The sequence below is a fragment of the Geotrypetes seraphini genome, chromosome 12 (genome assembly GCF_902459505.1).
Source record: "Geotrypetes seraphini chromosome 12, aGeoSer1.1, whole genome shotgun sequence".
Taxonomy (NCBI): domain Eukaryota; kingdom Metazoa; phylum Chordata; class Amphibia; order Gymnophiona; family Dermophiidae; genus Geotrypetes; species Geotrypetes seraphini.
In genome coordinates, this window is record NC_047095.1 from 43,124,759 (window position 1) to 43,142,233 (window position 17,475).

Sequence of the window (17,475 nt, forward strand, 5' to 3'; positions counted from 1 at the left end):
TTGTTGGGGCTGGGTCCACTCTGGTTCAGAAATGCATCAAACCACAAGAGAACATTTCAAGCCTATCTGTAAGAAGCTATTTTAGTGTGTGTTTGGCCCTTAAACCTGTAGCTCCGAGTCCTTAACTGAAAATGACAACATAAATAAATAATAGAAAATGAACAGATTTTACAAATAAATGTATAATCCCTGATTAATAACATAAGAATGTATTTGCAAAACTATTGCCTACCCTCAGTGCATAAAGTATCAGATGTGGGCCTTGACACTTACACTATTAGAGCATTTAAGGCAGAGAAAATCAGAAGATTCAAAAGTTAGAAAGATAGAGGAAAGGTTCCCTAATAAAGGGACAGGCTTCTGGCATAAGATAAACTGAGAGAGAGATAACTAGAGTGAACAGATTTATGTTGATGTATTCTCTTATTGAAAACTGAATTCCAAACAAAACCATGGTTTGTATGCAGTGGCGTAGCGAGAGTAAGTGGTGTCCAGGGCGGTAGCACCCCCACCCTCTTCTCTTTCCTCCCTGCTCCTCCCGCTATGCATGTCCCCCTTCCCTTCCCCCATACCTCTTTAATTTTCCCAATGTGAGCGGCATCACAAACTTGCTGCCCGCATCGTGTCGGCTCTCCCTCTGATGCCACTTCCGGGTTCCATGCCTAGTAAGTGGCATCAGAGAGAGCCAACACCGATGCGGAGAGCAGGTTCGTGGTCCTGCTTATGCAGGAAAATTAAATAGGCACAAGGGAAGGGGAGCATGCAAGTGGTGGTGGGGGGAGGGTCGGGAAAGAGCAGGGTGTGTGGAGAGGATGGGTGTGAGTGCCCCCACCACAATGATTCCCAGGGTGGACCGCCCCCCTAGCCCCCACCCTCCCCTACTATGCCACTGTTTGTATGTAAATTTAGGAATGGATGGCCTGAAATTACCGACACAGTAGAGCAGGGGTGTCAAAGTCCCTCCTCGAGGGCTGCAATCCAGTCAAGTTTTCAGGATTTCCCCCAATGAATATGCATGAGATCTATTAGCATAAGCAGTGCATGCAAATAGATCTCGTGCATATTCATTGGGGGAATCTTGAAAAGCCGAATGGATTGCGGCTGTTGAAGAGGGACTTTGACACCCCTGCAGTAGAGCAATGCAAATGCTACATGCCTAATCATCTGGCCCTGAAGCAGCGGAAGAGAGAAATACAGTTCCGTGAAACGCTGGCCGTATCGGCCCTGGCCCTGGCCCTACCCCGGCTTTATATTGAATGGCACGGAGAATCGCATAAATAATAAGCTAAGTGATAAATTTAAGATGCTGGTACTTTGAAAACGTTGGGATTTCCTGCTACACTATTAAAGAACAAAATACATTATTTAAAAAATAAATTATCCCCCAAAATTAAGTTATTTAAAATAAGGGGTTTTGGCCAATGACTGAATTATAGGAGCAGAATTGTCTAATTCTAATACGCTACACAATTGAGTCTGAGCACAGACCATGCATATGACTCCAACCTCTAAGGCCTTTTTTTCCCTAAAAAGTGAATTATTGGTGCACAGAGGTATTCCCCTACAACAGAATGGAATATAGTAGATGCTATTATTTTGTTTAGCTGGACCACTCAGTCAGATTAATTGATAAGACATATTTTCTTGCCTTTTTGCAAAGGGCTGCACACTATGGGCCTGATTCTATATATAGAGCCTAAAAGATCAGCACTAACCATAACGGTGCTTAGCTTGATTCTATAAAAGGCATGTGCCGTATATAGAATTGTGTTTAGTGGACATAAGCATCCCTAACATTTAAGTGCACCCATTTAGGCCAAGAAAAACCATGCCTTAATACCTGTGCCTAATTTTGTGTGAGGATCGGGCGTATTTTATAACCGTGCGGGTGTATTTTATAACCATGCGCTTGACTTTTAGGAATACCCATGATCTGCCCATGCTCCTTCCTGGCCACACCCTCTTTTGAGATTCACACACTAGAACTGACACGCATCAGTTTCTAAAACGCGCCTACCAAGTTGTGCATATAGCGTCTAATTAGTACCAATTAGCATCAATTATGAGATGTTAATTGCAATTATTAGCGCCAGTTGGCTTACAAACAAGTTGCATGTGCAAAGTGGCTGTGCACATCGATTTGCGTGCACAACTAATGGGGCTATATGCAGAATTTAGGGGTATGTGCAAAAGTGCAGACTACATGAAAAAGGGCACTCCTTTTAAAAAGTGTTCACAATAGTGTGCATGAGCAAACCATCGTACATGCATAACTGTTGGGAAGGGTGCCCCCCTCTTTGCACGTGGCGCACACTCTTTAACCCTTTCATTGGCAGATGGTGAAAACAGTTGCTTTACATAACTTGATGTTGAACGAGAGCAACAGTGCCAAATAACAGGCATTTGGAGATGCAGATCTCCCGTAAAAGCCATAGAAGACACATGTTGCTTCTGAGCAACAATGCCAAATAAAGGGTTAAGATGAGTATGGCATTATTATTGACGAATGACATTTTGTCACAAACAGCCCATTCCTATGTATAGTTTAATTTTTTTCTATGACTTCTTCTGAAGATCTGTGATTAAATGAAATAGTGCAAATTTAATAAAGGCTACTAAAAACTGGTTTTGAATGTCCACTTGTATCACCATTCTGATAGAGAAGCCACCAAGAACATTTTCAAACTCAAACATGATGCTATAGTCACCTCTCACCAATAACAATGCCTTCCCAGACTAGAAAATTCATTCAAAAACATTTTTAAAAAATTACAGTTGTAATACACAAGAGGGAAAAAGACATTAAGAAGTGACTGAAGAACAAAAAAATCAGAATGGGAAAAAAGCATTGGTTTTCTTGCTAGCCTCTGCATTTTTCATGAACATCATAATTATCCATTTATTTTCCTGCTCATGTCTTGCCTACAGCTGATCTGCCAAAGACATTTCATTAAAATGTTTTATTTGTTGAAGACTGTTTATGGAAACAAATATACGAGGGACCTTCAAAAGGTTTCTGCACTTTTTAAAAAAAACAAAACTCTATTATTAAATATCTCCAAAGCAAATTACATCACTTTTTCACATTAATCGCCCTGTTTTGTGATACATTTTTCCCAGCGTCCACTTCTGCCCCAACCATTTCCCACGAAAATATGAAAGTGTGGAAACTTTCTGAAGAACCCTCGTAGATGTATGAAAAGTTCTCAGCCCCCACCAAGAAGAGAATGAGGTGGATATGGTTCAATCAATGATCTGAAACAATGTCAAAAAACAGAGAATTTCTTTTCTGCAAACTGGCAATGAAATAAAATCACTCTTTTCAGCTACAGTGGCAAAATAACACTCAGAATTTAGGAAGATGGTTGCTTGGGCTGAGAACCTTTCAGCACCCCCCTCGTATATATATATATATAGTTACTTCCATAAGGCATATGTAACTAATTAAGAACATAAGCCATTTAGCCCAGTATTTCATCTTCACAGAGGCCAATCCAGGTCACAAGTACCTGGCAAAAACCCAAACAGTAGCAACATTCTATGCTATTGATCCAGGGGTTTAAAATAGTACATTTACAATTTTTATATACTTTCTTTATCAATTGGAGGTGGTTTGCTAAGAAAATATTTTGTTCTGTACTCTTTCTGTATATAAGTCAACTTAGGACTTGTAATAGAAATATTCTATGGGAATTATAATTCCACATATTTATCATCTTCTATATAAAAGGCATATACAATTTTGAGGCAGTGTTTTTATGGCGAGCAGAGTTTCTAAAGAGCTTGTATGTGCTTCCGTGCTCTGTAATTATATTAAATCCACTTTGAGAGGAGACTAATTTAATAAAAAAAACTGCACCAATGCACAGCCTCAGGCTGACAATTAAAACTAATACATAAGCACATGAACATCATATTTATATAGTTAACATGTGTAAAGATGATCAGTTATAACATATGGGATATAATACATTTGGCACTAATCTTTGCCATTGGTCCAGCAATTGGCAACATATGTTTCCTATGTATAAATTTTGAACATTAGATCTGTCTAGACATATCTTCACTATTTATAAAAAATATTCAGACAGTAAGCTCACGTTGAATAACTAGATCTACTGTGTTGTGGAAACTCTTCAGCAGTGAAACAGCCTTCTCATGCTCCATATGTACAAAACTATGTCCATTTGCCTGTAACACATAAAGAGGACAGAAATAGAAACATGAAATTGTGTTAGGGACTGAGGTGGATATTAAAGAGTCAAGCTGGTAGTGACATAACATTCACATCTTAACCATTCTGGCTTGTTCTTTCAGTGACGGATGTATCTTGAGGAATGGAGTTCCCATATTCCTACTGTAGCCCTCCATTCTGGCAGCTTTACTGTAACTTCCCACACATAATAACACCATCATTTAGGCCAGATGCTGCTGAGGTAGCTATTTGCTAAGGAATCCTGCTTATAAAATGATTCCTAATTAAAACAAGTGAAGTCCTTCTCTGCCTGAACCTTGAACCTGGAGAGGAACTGAATCGGAAGCCAAGGACAGGCCTCAACGACAAGGGCAACAGACACACAACAGAGGAGTCGTGAGGATGAGATGTCAAATGATCAGCAAGGAGTATATTGTTCAACAGTCACTTTATTGATGAATATGCCATGAAAGCTCATAGACTCAACACTGGCAGTGTTTCGGTGGCTGTGCCTTTATCAAGAGTCTGTCTTGAATGTCTGATGTGAAGTGCAAGGACACTCTTGCTAAAATGCTGGTAAGGAATCAATGGAAACGGTAGAGAAACTGGTGTCCAAAGCGAAGCTGAAGATTTGAGCAGAGCTGAGACTTTTGTTTTCAGGTGAATAGACTGAACATAATACCCCTGGCTGATCATTTGACATCTCATCCTCATGACTCTGCTGTTGTGTGCCTAGAATAGAGGAATCAGTTAGATGTAATACCTTAAATAATCTACTCATAGACCTCAGCGGTGCTACTGTGTGTATAACAGTTTCTACACAGAGATCAATAACACCAACCTCTTCATCAGCCTATTATAATAGACCGATGAAGAGGTTGGTGTTTTTGATCAAGTTTAAGTTTCAAGCACCGCTGAGGTCTATGAGTGGATTATCTAAGGCAGTGATTCCCAACCCTGTCCTGGAGGAACACCAGGCCAATCGGGTTTTCAGGCTAGCCCTAATGAATATGCATGAGAGAGATTTGCATATGATGGAAGTGATAGGCATGCAAATTTGCTTCATGCATATTCATTAGGGCTAGCCTGAAAACCCAATTGGCCTGGTGTTCCTCCAGGACAGGGTTGGGAACCACTGATCTAAGGTATTACATCTAACTGACTTTTCATAGAGATAGACCTTAAATTAAATAGTTCTAAAGTTTTGAAGCCTTTTGAGGTTTTGGTATAGAGGAAGCCATATTGGTTGGCTGGGGACATTTGTTAGCTGCTAATGACTGAATTGAGAGGCCACCCTATGGCTGTAGTACAAACTGGCCATTGACATATAGGAAATATATAACCTTGAGTTTATTATTGCTATGGAGCATATATGAGAATCAAATTAGTCGTATTTCACTTTACAAGTGATCGTTCAAAATATGGAATGTCTAGTGTTCTATCTAAAAACTTCAGCAATACAGTTGACCAGAATGTGATATTGCAAAGTGTAAGCCATGAGTGAACACTAGCAGAATGTATTACTGTTCTGGGGCCCCTATTAACTTATGTTGTGTGACACCAGGTTGCATCTTGTACACGGTAGAGATACAAGTGCTTCCTCCCTTCCCCCCCCCCCCCCCCCCCAATGCAGTGCAGCGGCAACTGCAGGTTCTTTATTCCGATGGGTTTTCTCCATGAAATTTAACACATTTGTTTGGCTTTTGCTTAAATTCCACTATTTTTCTTGGAAGCCAGCAAAAAGAAACATAAAAAAAGTAAAACATAATAACAACAGCAACAGCAAGGAAAGCAAATTGCAATAACGGTAGGGTTTTGTCTAGTTCTCAGCTAATCTGATACAGCAGCCTATTCTACTGGTATGAGCCAGATTCAAAAATGAACTTCTATAGCAGTGATTCAATTTGGATTTCATAAAGGACTGAGGATCAATTTATCAAGAGTTTTTGATGAAAAAGCTGACTTGGGACAAGCATCAAACAAAGCTGTGTCTTTGAGACGATCAGTTCCATTGCACTTTATATTCTGCTTTGACACACTATGATAAATTTTCTAATTGTTTGTTTTTGGTGCAGGACTAGTATTTCTGACTGCATCCAAGTAGTGCCACGTCTGATGGTTTCTTATGTGGCAACCTGCTCACTTGTGCATTACATTAAATCATACGGAGGACCTGGCAGTTATAAGCAGTTGAGTATCCGTTGAAGTCTACTCATAGCCAGGCATTTAAAGTTGATAGGATCTTCATGCCTATCCCAATGCATTGAATTTCCCAGTCCTTATGAAACACAAACTCATCTGATACTGTTCACCAGACAGGTTTCTGACAACAGTGATCAATTAAACTCCAAAATAAGTGCACTGGCACAACCTTAACTTAGCATGTATAAATATAGCTGTTATCCTACATACAAGGAGACAGTGTTTTAGTTCAATCTCAAAACAATATTATGCAGACATAGCTTTGACATTGCTCTGACATCATTGCAAGGTTTCCATGGATACTGATTTGCCCAAGCGCAGTAACACTCATGACACTTTGGATGGGTGAGGCAGATTAATGAGACTCGTGAATCATTTGTGTGCTTAATGTTTTCTATGTACTATGTTTTAAATTTACCATCTACAACTACAATGAATGCTTCTTATAATCAAAAGAGAGCAGAATATGGGATGAACAGCAAGTGGAATAATACCACACCATTCTGATTCAGTTTTCCTCTGTATCACTAGCTGCAATCCAGAACATTTAAAGAAATTTGCAGACCTCTTGTTCAGCTGTCCCAGATCCAGCAACTTTACTGTCTGATCGCCTTTTAAGTAGAGGTTTGCAGCTGGCCAATCTACAAGCTTTAAGTTCTATCAGAGGACACATTTCCACAGTTGCTTGGGTGAATTGTATTGTCTCCTTTATTGAAACCTGATTGTAAGGATCCTAATAATTCTCCAAAAGATTGATTGATTGATTGATTATTTATTTATTTATTCATTCATTCATTCAATTTTCTATACCATTCTCCCAGGGGAGCTCAGGAAGATTTATATGAATTTATTTAGGCACTCAAGCAAGTAAGCAACTTCACTTTCTAGGAAGATAAGACAACAGCTAGATATTCATGGTGGAGCATTTTGAAAACGAATTCAGTTTGGCAAAGATGGCTATTGATACCACTGTACCCCTTAACCATTCATTAACTTATCATGTAAAGTTAACAATATTAATTTTTTTTTTAAAAGGTGACCGCACCTTCAAAAAGATATAAACAGGATGGAGTTGGTCCAGAGAAAGGCAACTAAAATGTTTTGTGGTCTATGTCATAACGCATATGGGGACAGAATTAAAGATCTCAATATATGTACTTTGGAGATAATGCAGGAGAGGGGAGATATGAAAGAGATGTTTAATTACCTATGTGGCATAAGTACGCATGAGGTGAGTCTCTTTCAATTGAAAGGAAACTCCAGAGTGAGAGGGCATGGGATGAAGTTATGAGGCGATAGGCTCAGGAGTAATCTAAGGAAATACATTTTTATAGAAAGGGTGGTAGATATGTGGAATAATCTCCCAGTAGAAGTGGTGGAGACAAAAACTGTGTCTGAATTCAAGAAAGCATGGGATAGACACGTGGGATCTCTTAGAGCAGGGGTGTCCAATGTCGGTCCTCAAGGGCCACAATCCAGTCGGGTTTTCAGGATTTCCCCAATGAATATGCATGAGATCTATTAGCATACAATGAAAGCAGTGCATGCAAATAGACCTCATGTATATTCATTGGGGAAATCCTGAAAATCCGACTGGACTACGGCCCTCGAGGACCGACATTGGACACCCCTGTCTTAGAGAGAGGAGGAGATAGCAAATGCTGCGGATGGGCAGACTAGATGGGCCATTTGGTCTTTATCTGCTATCATGTTTCTATAACTTAACATAATATAACATAACATATCAAGTTCAATGGAATTGGGAGCTTTCTGCTTTTGGCATTTAGTTGCTTTCCATAAAGGTTAACATCACTGTCAATTAGGGCCGGTATTAGTGATGTGCAAATAGGGCAATTACTCTGGGTCCCCATGGTTGCCCAAAGTAGAATAAAGTACAGTCCGCCAATGTGGCTTTGGAGATCCCACCATGTCTGTTGCCAAAACATTTAAATGTTTGTCTAAGCCAGGGGTAGGGAACTCCGTTCCTCAAGAGCCGTATTCCAGTCGGGTTTTCAGGATTTCTCCAATGAATATGCATTGAAAGCAGTGCATGCAAATAGATCTCATGCATATTCATTGGGGAAATCCTGAAAACCCGACTGGAATACGGCTCTCGAGGACCGGAGTTCCCTACCCCTGGTCTAAGCACATCTGGATATGATTCATCTGTTCTTGATACTTCTTACTTTTCTTAAGAGAGTGACATGCTTTCAAGTATAGAAAACAAAACAAGGTGGAACACGATCTGGATGAGAGATCAGTTTATTTAACAGTGATAGTAAAGGTAGATAAATTCCAAAAACTTTGCAAAATATGTGCCTGTGGGGAACAGCAGGACCGAGCATGGTCCGTGTTTTGGTGCTGGGTACCTTCTTCAGGGGTCCTTATCAACACAAAATCTATAGATTTGAAAAAATGGGATTAAGGGAAGCAATCTATGTTTACTGGATAAAATTCTAACACAATTATTTCACTGGTGTGAACCACTGTTTGGCATAATCCTTTTAATTATTCCAGTTCACGATTCTTCAGCCACTGCTTTTGATTTGTTAAATACTTATATTTCATTTGTTGAAAACTGGATGACAATAAAGTTGTCAAGGATTGGAGCTACTGTACATCTGATTCTGTGTCTGCTGTCCGATGGAAAACCTATTCCTTTAATGGAAAGTCTTAAAATATTAGGTTTTATATTGGATTATTTTTTTAATATTGGAGGCCCTGGTAAAGGTATTGGTGAAATATATATTTTAGGAATCTCTGTTTACGGCATAAAATAACTCATTTGGCTGATTCAGATTTTGGGTTGGTTACTCAAATCATTTTACCACAATTCACTTACCATTATATGGTTTACCTGAGTCTATTTAAGGGACTAGAGAATAATTGCCAGGTATTACAAAATGTTACAATTAAATTTGTTTGTTTTTTACAGGAAAAAGCTGGGAACATTCAATTCTATGTTAACAGCCATCTTCAGTGGCTCCCATTAGGGCCGGAATAACGTTTAATTATTCTGCTTAGTTATTGCCATGCTTCCATGATTTAGCTATTTCTTATACGATTACTGTATTTTCACGCATATAACGCGTGCGTTATACACGATTTTACAAACTGTGCATAACTTTGCGCATTATACGCGTGAGCGCGTTTTACAATCTTTTTTTCAATCTGATCGGCATCCTCCCTGCGAGCCGGCATCCTCCCCCCCCCGCTCGCGTCACCCCCCCCTCCCCCGCGATCCTACATCCCCCCAGCACCAAACATCTCTTACCCAATTGGGCACCGGCACCAGCACCAATGCACAGGACGTGCCAGTGCCAGTGCCCGAAGATCCTCCCTCGTTGGTTTGGGCTGGGCTGGGCGGTGCAGGAGAGATCCATTCCCCACACCAGTTTAAAGCATAGGCAAGAAAACTTGAATATTATTCGCGCCTCCATTGGTAACCAGTGTAGAAGTTTGTAGTAGGAGCTCTCGCCGCATTATCCGACCACCAATATCTAATACCTTGTGAAAAGTGTGAGAATAAGGGAGATGGTTATCATCTCTTTTTCATATGCAAAACCTCTTGGCATGCCACAGGTTGTTGACACCTGAGCTAAATGGATAGTGATGCGGCAGCCCTTCCGGATTTTCAGTGGCATTATCCAGTTATTTGCTGCAGAAAATTCAGGGATCATCTTATCACTGCAAGTTTCCAAATTTATTTGCAATTTTCTAACCCCTCCCATCTGACAGACCATCTGAAGCTAAAATAGACAAAAGCAGCACAAAAATTGATATTAAAAAAGATGAAAAAATGGGGAAAGGAGAGAACTACAATAATCAGATAGGAAAGTGGGGGAGGGGTAGATAGGGAGGGTAACAGTGGGGCCCAGTGTCATATGTCTCCCTGGGTGTAGAGGAGAAAGAACAAAGTAATGAAAGATGTCCTCAAAGAGGAAGGTTTTAAGATATGTCTTGAAATGTTGAAACATAGAAGGGAATCTTATAGTCTAAGATGCTGGGGCATCAAGTTCCACAATTCAGGACCCTGGACAGAGAAATTGAGCATTGACTATTATAATTATCATTATCATAGATAATCTCTTGAAAGTAATTAAATGGTTCTGATTTGCTGATCTAAGTAGAGGGTAAATTGGGTGTTAGGAAATGTGAGAGAAATAACAGTTATCTTTTTAGTGAAGTAAATTATTTTTGGCTGTCAGAAGGGCTGTTTTACAGGACCAAACAGTAGCTTTATAGACAGAGAGAGAAGTATACAGATGTCTCCATCTACACTCTGCCTGTTTGAGTTGTCATTTTAAATGATGTAGAGCTGGTGAAAAACAGTAATCAGAGTGTTTACATACAGTACAAGGCTGTGTTATGACAGGAGCAATACTATTCAAAGCATGTTGAAGAGAAGTATTCCGCTATTCAACCTGGCCATCAATAGGGAGTGCAGAAAATTTTACTAATATCTAGTTTTTGAGTGTAGCAAGAGCTGTTCTGAAGTAATTTTACTGAGATCCCGAAATGAAGATGGTGTTAACCCTGGATCATTAATTAGGAACTTAGCTGTGTATCTGTGACAGGATGAAGTTCCTATCACTGTCCAGCAGAGGGAGTCTGAGAAGAAGAAAGAAGGATCGAATTTGCATAAACATCCTGCAAAGGCACCTAGAAGATGTCTATTCACCCTGAGTGAAGGAGGATGCTGAAAAGGACAGGTCCAGAGCAAAGAGCTGATGAGAGCAGAAGCTCCTTTGTGAACCAGACAATCCCCAAGGGGAGGAATGCTGGTCTCTGGTCTAATTCACACTAAGCCTGATAGAGCTTGGAGTCCAACAAGGGGTCTGGTAGATGTGTAGTGATGAGGAGTGTGAGCAATTGTGAGAGTCCTCACAGAGAGCAGTTGAGGGACTGGAAGGAATCTTCAGAAAGAGACTGGCTGAGAGGGCCTGGAAGAAGTAACTAGAGGACCCAGTAGATCCTAGAGTCTAGGTGGGGCTCAGGCTTGATGATCAGCAGTGGGATCAGTGAAATATGATGAGTGATCATCAGGACCAGTGACAACTGGCAGAAAGGCCAGTAAATGGCACCAGAAGGTTCCAGAGGAGCCCAAGAAGCAACCTGATAGACCCAGGAGAACATTGGCCAAAGGTTTAAGGGACCAGTAAATGGCACTGGAGGCTACCTGAAGACCCAGAGGGCCAATGAGGGTCAGGGAGGATGGGACGGAGTCCAGGAAGGACCTGGTGAAACCAAGAGGAGCCTGGTCATATATTTTAACAGGATGTGTTTGTTAAGTGTTGTGTTGTTTTAACAGAGCCCATTGGGAGACCGGAAGCACTTGGGGAGTGGAGAGGTTATGGGTAATAACAGCTTGACCCAATCACAGTATGTAAAAGAAACTAAAAAGTGATCAGTGCAAGGCAAAGGCAAAAGTGAGAAGGAATTGAGAGATTGTGAAGCAGTAGTAAATGAAAGGACCAAATCTAGTATGTGGCTACCTGTGTGGGTAGCACTACAACATGCTGTGTAAAGTTCAAATCCATTATGAGTTAGAGGCAGCAATGGGAGATAACTGGGCAGGAAATGGATTTTTGCCCCAGATTTCAATGAATTCCAAATCCTCACAAAAAGGCAATAGGCCTAAAAGGTAAGTTACAGTCTATTCACCTGAAAATGAAAGTCTCAGTTCTGCTCAAAGTTGTTTTACAGTACGGGGATAAAATTAAGACTGGTGTAGGAGGAGAGTATCATATTGTTCTTAAAACTCATTGTATGGCATGTGTTGATAGACAGCTTGCTTAATTTCAGAGCTTTTAAGCAATGATACCGTGAAAAGGGAAAAATGCTTCTTGAAAGCCTGCAATTACTAAAGCGAGATCCAATTTTTCACCTATTAGAAGATATTGTTAGGTTTTATACTGTCACAGGATGAGGTTGCTCTCAGATGAGGGTGGTTTTTAAAAAAAAAAATATTGACAGTAGTGCTGGCTCTACTGCACAATTAATTTTGTTAGCATAATTTATTTATTTATTTTTTATTTCGATTTCTATCCCGTTGTCCCCAAAGAGCCCAGAACGGGTTATAGGTTTAACATACATAGTATATAGATAACAGGTTACAATTTACACTAGATTAGCCATAATTTCAGTACATGTGTCCGATGCAAGTTTTTCTAACTAGACACATATTTAGGGTCTAATCTATATATATAAAATCGGAGGTATGTGTGTATGTGCCGCGATCACACAAAAATGGCTTGACCGATTTGAACGAAACTTGGTATGCAGATCCCTCACTACCCTGGGTGATATGTTCTGGGGGTCTCGCGGCCCACCTGCACATGTGGGCGGAGCTACAAACAGAAAATCACATTTCACCCATTCATGTTAATGGAAAAAATGTAAAAAGATGCCATTCTCACATTAATTCAAAAACGGCTTGACCGATTTGAACGAAACTTGGTATGCAGATCCCTCACTACCTGGGGTGATATGTTCTGGGGGTCTCGTGGCCCACCTGCACATGTGGGCGGAGCTACAAACAGAAAATCGGATTTCACCCATTCATGTCAATGGAAAAAATGTCAAACGCTGTGGGACCGATTTGAACGAAAATTGGTATGCAGATCCCTCACTACCTGGGCTGATATGTTCTGGGGGTCTCGCGGCCCACCTGCACATGTGGGCGGAGCTACAAACAGAAAATCAGATTTCACCCATTCAAGTCAATGGAAAAAATGTAAAAAGCTGTGGGACCGATTTGAACGAAAATTGGTATGCAGATCCCTCACTACCGGGGGTGATATGTTTTGGGGGTCTCGCGACCCACCTGCACATGTGGGCGGAGCTACAAACAAAAAATCAGATTTCACCCATTCAAGTCAATGGAAAAAATGTAAAATGCTGTGGGACCGATTTGAACGAAACTTGGTATGCAGATCCCTCACTACCTGGGGAGATATGTTCTGGGGGTCTCGCGGCCCACCTCCACATGTGGGCGGAGCTACAAACAGAAAAACAGATTTCACCCATTCAAGTCAATGGAAAAAATGTAAAAAGCTGTGGGACCGCTTTGAACGTAAATTGGTATGCAGATCCCTCACTACCTGGGGTGATATTTTCTGGGGGTCTCGCGGCCCACCTGCACACATGGGCGGAGCTACAAACAGAAAATCAGATTTCACCCATTCAAGTCAATGGAAAAAATGTAAGAAGCTGTGGGACCGATTTGAACGAAACTTGGTATGCAGATCCCTCACTACCTGGGGTGATATGTTCTGGGGGTCTCGCGGCCCACCTGCACACGTGGGAAGGGTGGGTTCACCCAAGAATGTATATGTTCTTGCTCCTGGAGGTGAAACTAAAAATGTTGTTTATAATCAAGTTTTGTGTTAGTTGTATTGTATTCATTTTGTCAAATATTTCACATTATAATTTGATTATTGTACTTTTTATAAAGCTGTAAAAAAATATTTTCATTCACCACTATAAAGTATCTTTATTTGAATCCATTTACAGTGTTATTGCTATAATTAAATACCTGTGCAACGCCGGGGCATCAGCTAGTACTAATATATAGTTTACTGGTTATAATTTACCCTGGTTATTCTACAGTATTTTTTGAATTTATTATTACTACTATTTTCTATGTGTCCGTGGTCTTTTTGATGTGGTATGAATGAGACCCTTCTACTAAACTTAACATACAATATGTTTTGAATTTGATCGTTTTGGAAATATACGATTATATTGCTTTATTATATTTGGTTATTCTACAGTACAAACAGTTTATAGGTTGGATTTGCCATAGTTATAATAGCAGATTTTACCTGATAAGCTTTCTTTAGGTGACACATAATGGGTTCTACATTTCTTTGTAGTCCATCAGGTGAAGAGGTATGTTTTTATTGCTTTCCTAAAGTTGAGGAGTCCTTCAAGGGCTCTGATCTGTAGTGGCTCGGTATGTAGTGGGAGAGATCCCCAAGTCTGCTGGAAGCTGAAGGTGGCATGGCCTGATATCTGGGGTTTTGGGGTCCCCTCACAAATTTCTGCCCATGTCTAACACCAGCATTGGTGTTCAAACATCCTGTGGTACCTTCGGGATTGGCATATGGTACCTTTGTGCTAAAAATAAAATGTATCTTTTAGTGCTGAGGGTGGAGAGTAGACGTGTTCAGTACTTATCAGTTAGTACGGCTACATTGTGCAGAGTACCGATTAGTATGTGGTGAGGACATGAACCCCTATCACCTACAAAATAGGTGTTGATAAGTGCTCATGCGTCAATGAGAAAAAAAAAAGAAGGAAACAAGTCCCATTCCCTTCCCTTTGTTATTATCTAAGGCAGGGGTAGGCAATTCTGGCCCTCGAGAGCCACAGGCACCCTAGGTTTTCAGGATATCCACAATGAATATGGATGAGATGGATTTGCATGCACTGCCTCTTTGAGATGCAAATCTATACCATGCATATTTATTGTGGACATCCTGAAAACTTGGCCTGCCTGTGGCTCTCGAGGACCAGAATTGCCTAGCCCTGGTCTAAGGTTTTAGAAAGAGTTGTTCTACAACAGTTATCTGATTTTGTAGAGAAAGGTCAAGTATTGCACAATCAATCTGGCTACAGCCACCATCATAGTACTGATAGTAAATGGTGAAGGCAGATCAGGGTTTTGATTCACTTTGGGTCAGCTTAATTTGACACCATTTCACATTCAAAATTCCTTGATCAAATGCACAGAATGGGAATTGATTCCACTGTTTTGGATTGCTTCAATTTATACCTTTCAAATTGTACTGAATTTGTTTGTTGGAACCAAGAGGTGTCATCCAAGAATAATCTTATAAGGGGTGTATCTCAAGGATCTCTCTTTCCACCTATGCTTTGTACTTTGAACCTTGCACCATTGGCTGGACTAGTTGAAAAGTGGGATATACATTTTAATTTCCTTGCTGATGAAATTCAGTTAATCGTCTTTAAGAAGGATGTCCATCTCAATGTCAGGTCTAATTTCATTTGCAAGGTAACCATGTTGGATAGTTGTATTCAAGGCTACAATCTAATTCTGAATGTTAAAAAAAAAAAATTATCTGACTTGATTGTCTTGTAAATCTAGGTTGCTAACTATTTAACTTTAACTTCATCTTTATTATGAAATTTGATATACTGTTTACTTTAAATACACGGGGCTGCTGAAAAATTCTCAGCCCAACCAACACAGTTGGGGCAATTTCCATCGAGGGCTGAACACTTAGTACAGTGATTTTCCACTTTTTTCATTCCATTGGAAAAATATGGGACGAAAAGAGTGGAATGTTGCTGGACTTAGGGCTCCATTTACTAAGGTGCGCTAGCGTTTTTAGCGTACACAGGAAATTACCGCGTGCTACACCACGCGCTATGCTGGTGTTAAGGTCTAGCGTGCGGGGCAATCGCTATTCCACGCGTTAAAGCCCTAACGCGGCTTAGTAAAATGAACCCTAAGTGTATAGCCCTTGATGGAGACTGCCCCAACTTTGTTGGTTGGGCCGAGAACTTTTCAGCGGCATCTCATAAGACCTATCATATATACTTGAATATAAACCTATTCATAGTAACATAGTAGATGACGGCAGATAAAGACCCCGAATGGTCCATCCAGTCTGCCCAACCTGATTCAATTTAAATTTTTTTCTTCTTAGCTATTTCTGGGCAAGAATCCACAGCTTTACCCTGTACTGTGCTTGGGTTCCAACTGCCGAAATCTCCGTTAAAACCTACTCCAGCCCATCTACACCCTCCCAGCCATTGAAGCCCTCCCCAGCCCATCCTCCACCAAACAGCCATATACAGACACAGACCGTGCAAGTCTGCCCAGTACTGGCCTTAGTTCAATATTTAATATTATTTTCTGATTCTAAATCCTCTGTGTTCATCCCACGCTTCTTTGAACTCAGTCACAGTTTTACTCTCCACCACCTCTCTCGGAAGCGCATTCCAGGCATCTACTACCCTCTCCGTAAAGTAGAATTTCCTAAGTATTAATCGAGTTAACAATACAGTAAATGTACAGTAATTTCTTCCCCTCCCTTCGCCCAAAGATGAGCATTCGAGAATGTGTGGGATAAACAAAAAGGAACACTTTATAGGAAAAAGGATGGAATCCAATTAAAGCAAAATCTTAAATGACCTCATATCTGTTGTGAGCTTTGATGGCAGCTTCAGATGTTGGGAAGTAAGACCAATGCTAGCAGACTTCTAAGGTTTGGATCCTGAAAATGGCAAAAAACAGATAAGGATCAAGGATGGAGTGGGCTTCAACAGCAACTCAAGTGGTTGGGAAGTAGGACTAGTGCAGACTTCTATAGTCTGAGCCCCAAAATTGGAAGGGAGAGATGGCGATAAAGTAAATCAGTGCTTAATGATAAAGAAATGGAATCTGTGCAGAGAAGTGGCGTAATAAGTGGGGGACCGCCTCAGGTGCTGTCTTGGTGGGGGGCGCCAATACCTCTCTGCTCCCTCCCCCCATATCATGCTCACACCCTCCCTTCCACCCGTACCTCTTTCAATCTTCACCAGCGCGGGCAACTACTCTTGCCTGTTGCTCAATTCGGCCTGGCTCCCTCTGACATCACTTCCAGGTCACGGGGCCAAGAAGCAACGTCAGAGGGAAAGCCAACGCTGGTGTGAGAAGCAGACCATAGAAACTGCTCAAACTGGCAAAAATTTAAAGAGGTACTTGGCGTGGGGGGGGGGGGAGTCGTGGAATGAGCAGGGGGTGCCACCGCCATGGGAACCTCCTACCCTCACTATGCTACTGGTGCAGAATATCAGATTTAATTCGTCACCTTGTCGGACAGACTGGAAAGACTATATAGGTCTTTATCTACCAACATTTCCTGTGTCAGAGCTGTGAAATCATTTTTCCACCACATGCTGTATCTTGTACCATTACAAAATGATGTGTGTCAGTGTTAATTTTTTGTGAGCAGATGAAGTTGTTAAAGTGGTTATAAGCCCAGCACAGCACCACATGGAAAACAGTTTTGTGTAATCAAGTCTGGATGTTCTGTATGGTAAAAATAACTTGAAATAATAATGGG

At 40.8% G+C, this 17,475-nt stretch overlaps 1 protein-coding gene across 8 annotated transcripts in view; it reads right to left on the bottom strand.

Moving 5' to 3' along the window:
- Positions 1 to 3,198: 3,198 nt before the first annotated feature.
- The window catches only part of LRRC7 (leucine rich repeat containing 7), a 464,098-nt gene continuing 449,821 nt past the window's right edge, over positions 3,199 to 17,475 (bottom strand). For 7 of the 8 annotated variants that reach the window (XM_033916815.1, XM_033916814.1, XM_033916811.1 and 4 more), the window contains one exon: positions 3,199 to 4,191. In XM_033916815.1, coding sequence (XP_033772706.1) covers positions 4,084 to 4,191 — 108 coding nt within the window. In that variant the 3' untranslated portion in view covers positions 3,199 to 4,083. The remainder of the gene's footprint in view (positions 4,192 to 17,475) is intronic. The other variant, XM_033916816.1, reaches the window with a different exon arrangement.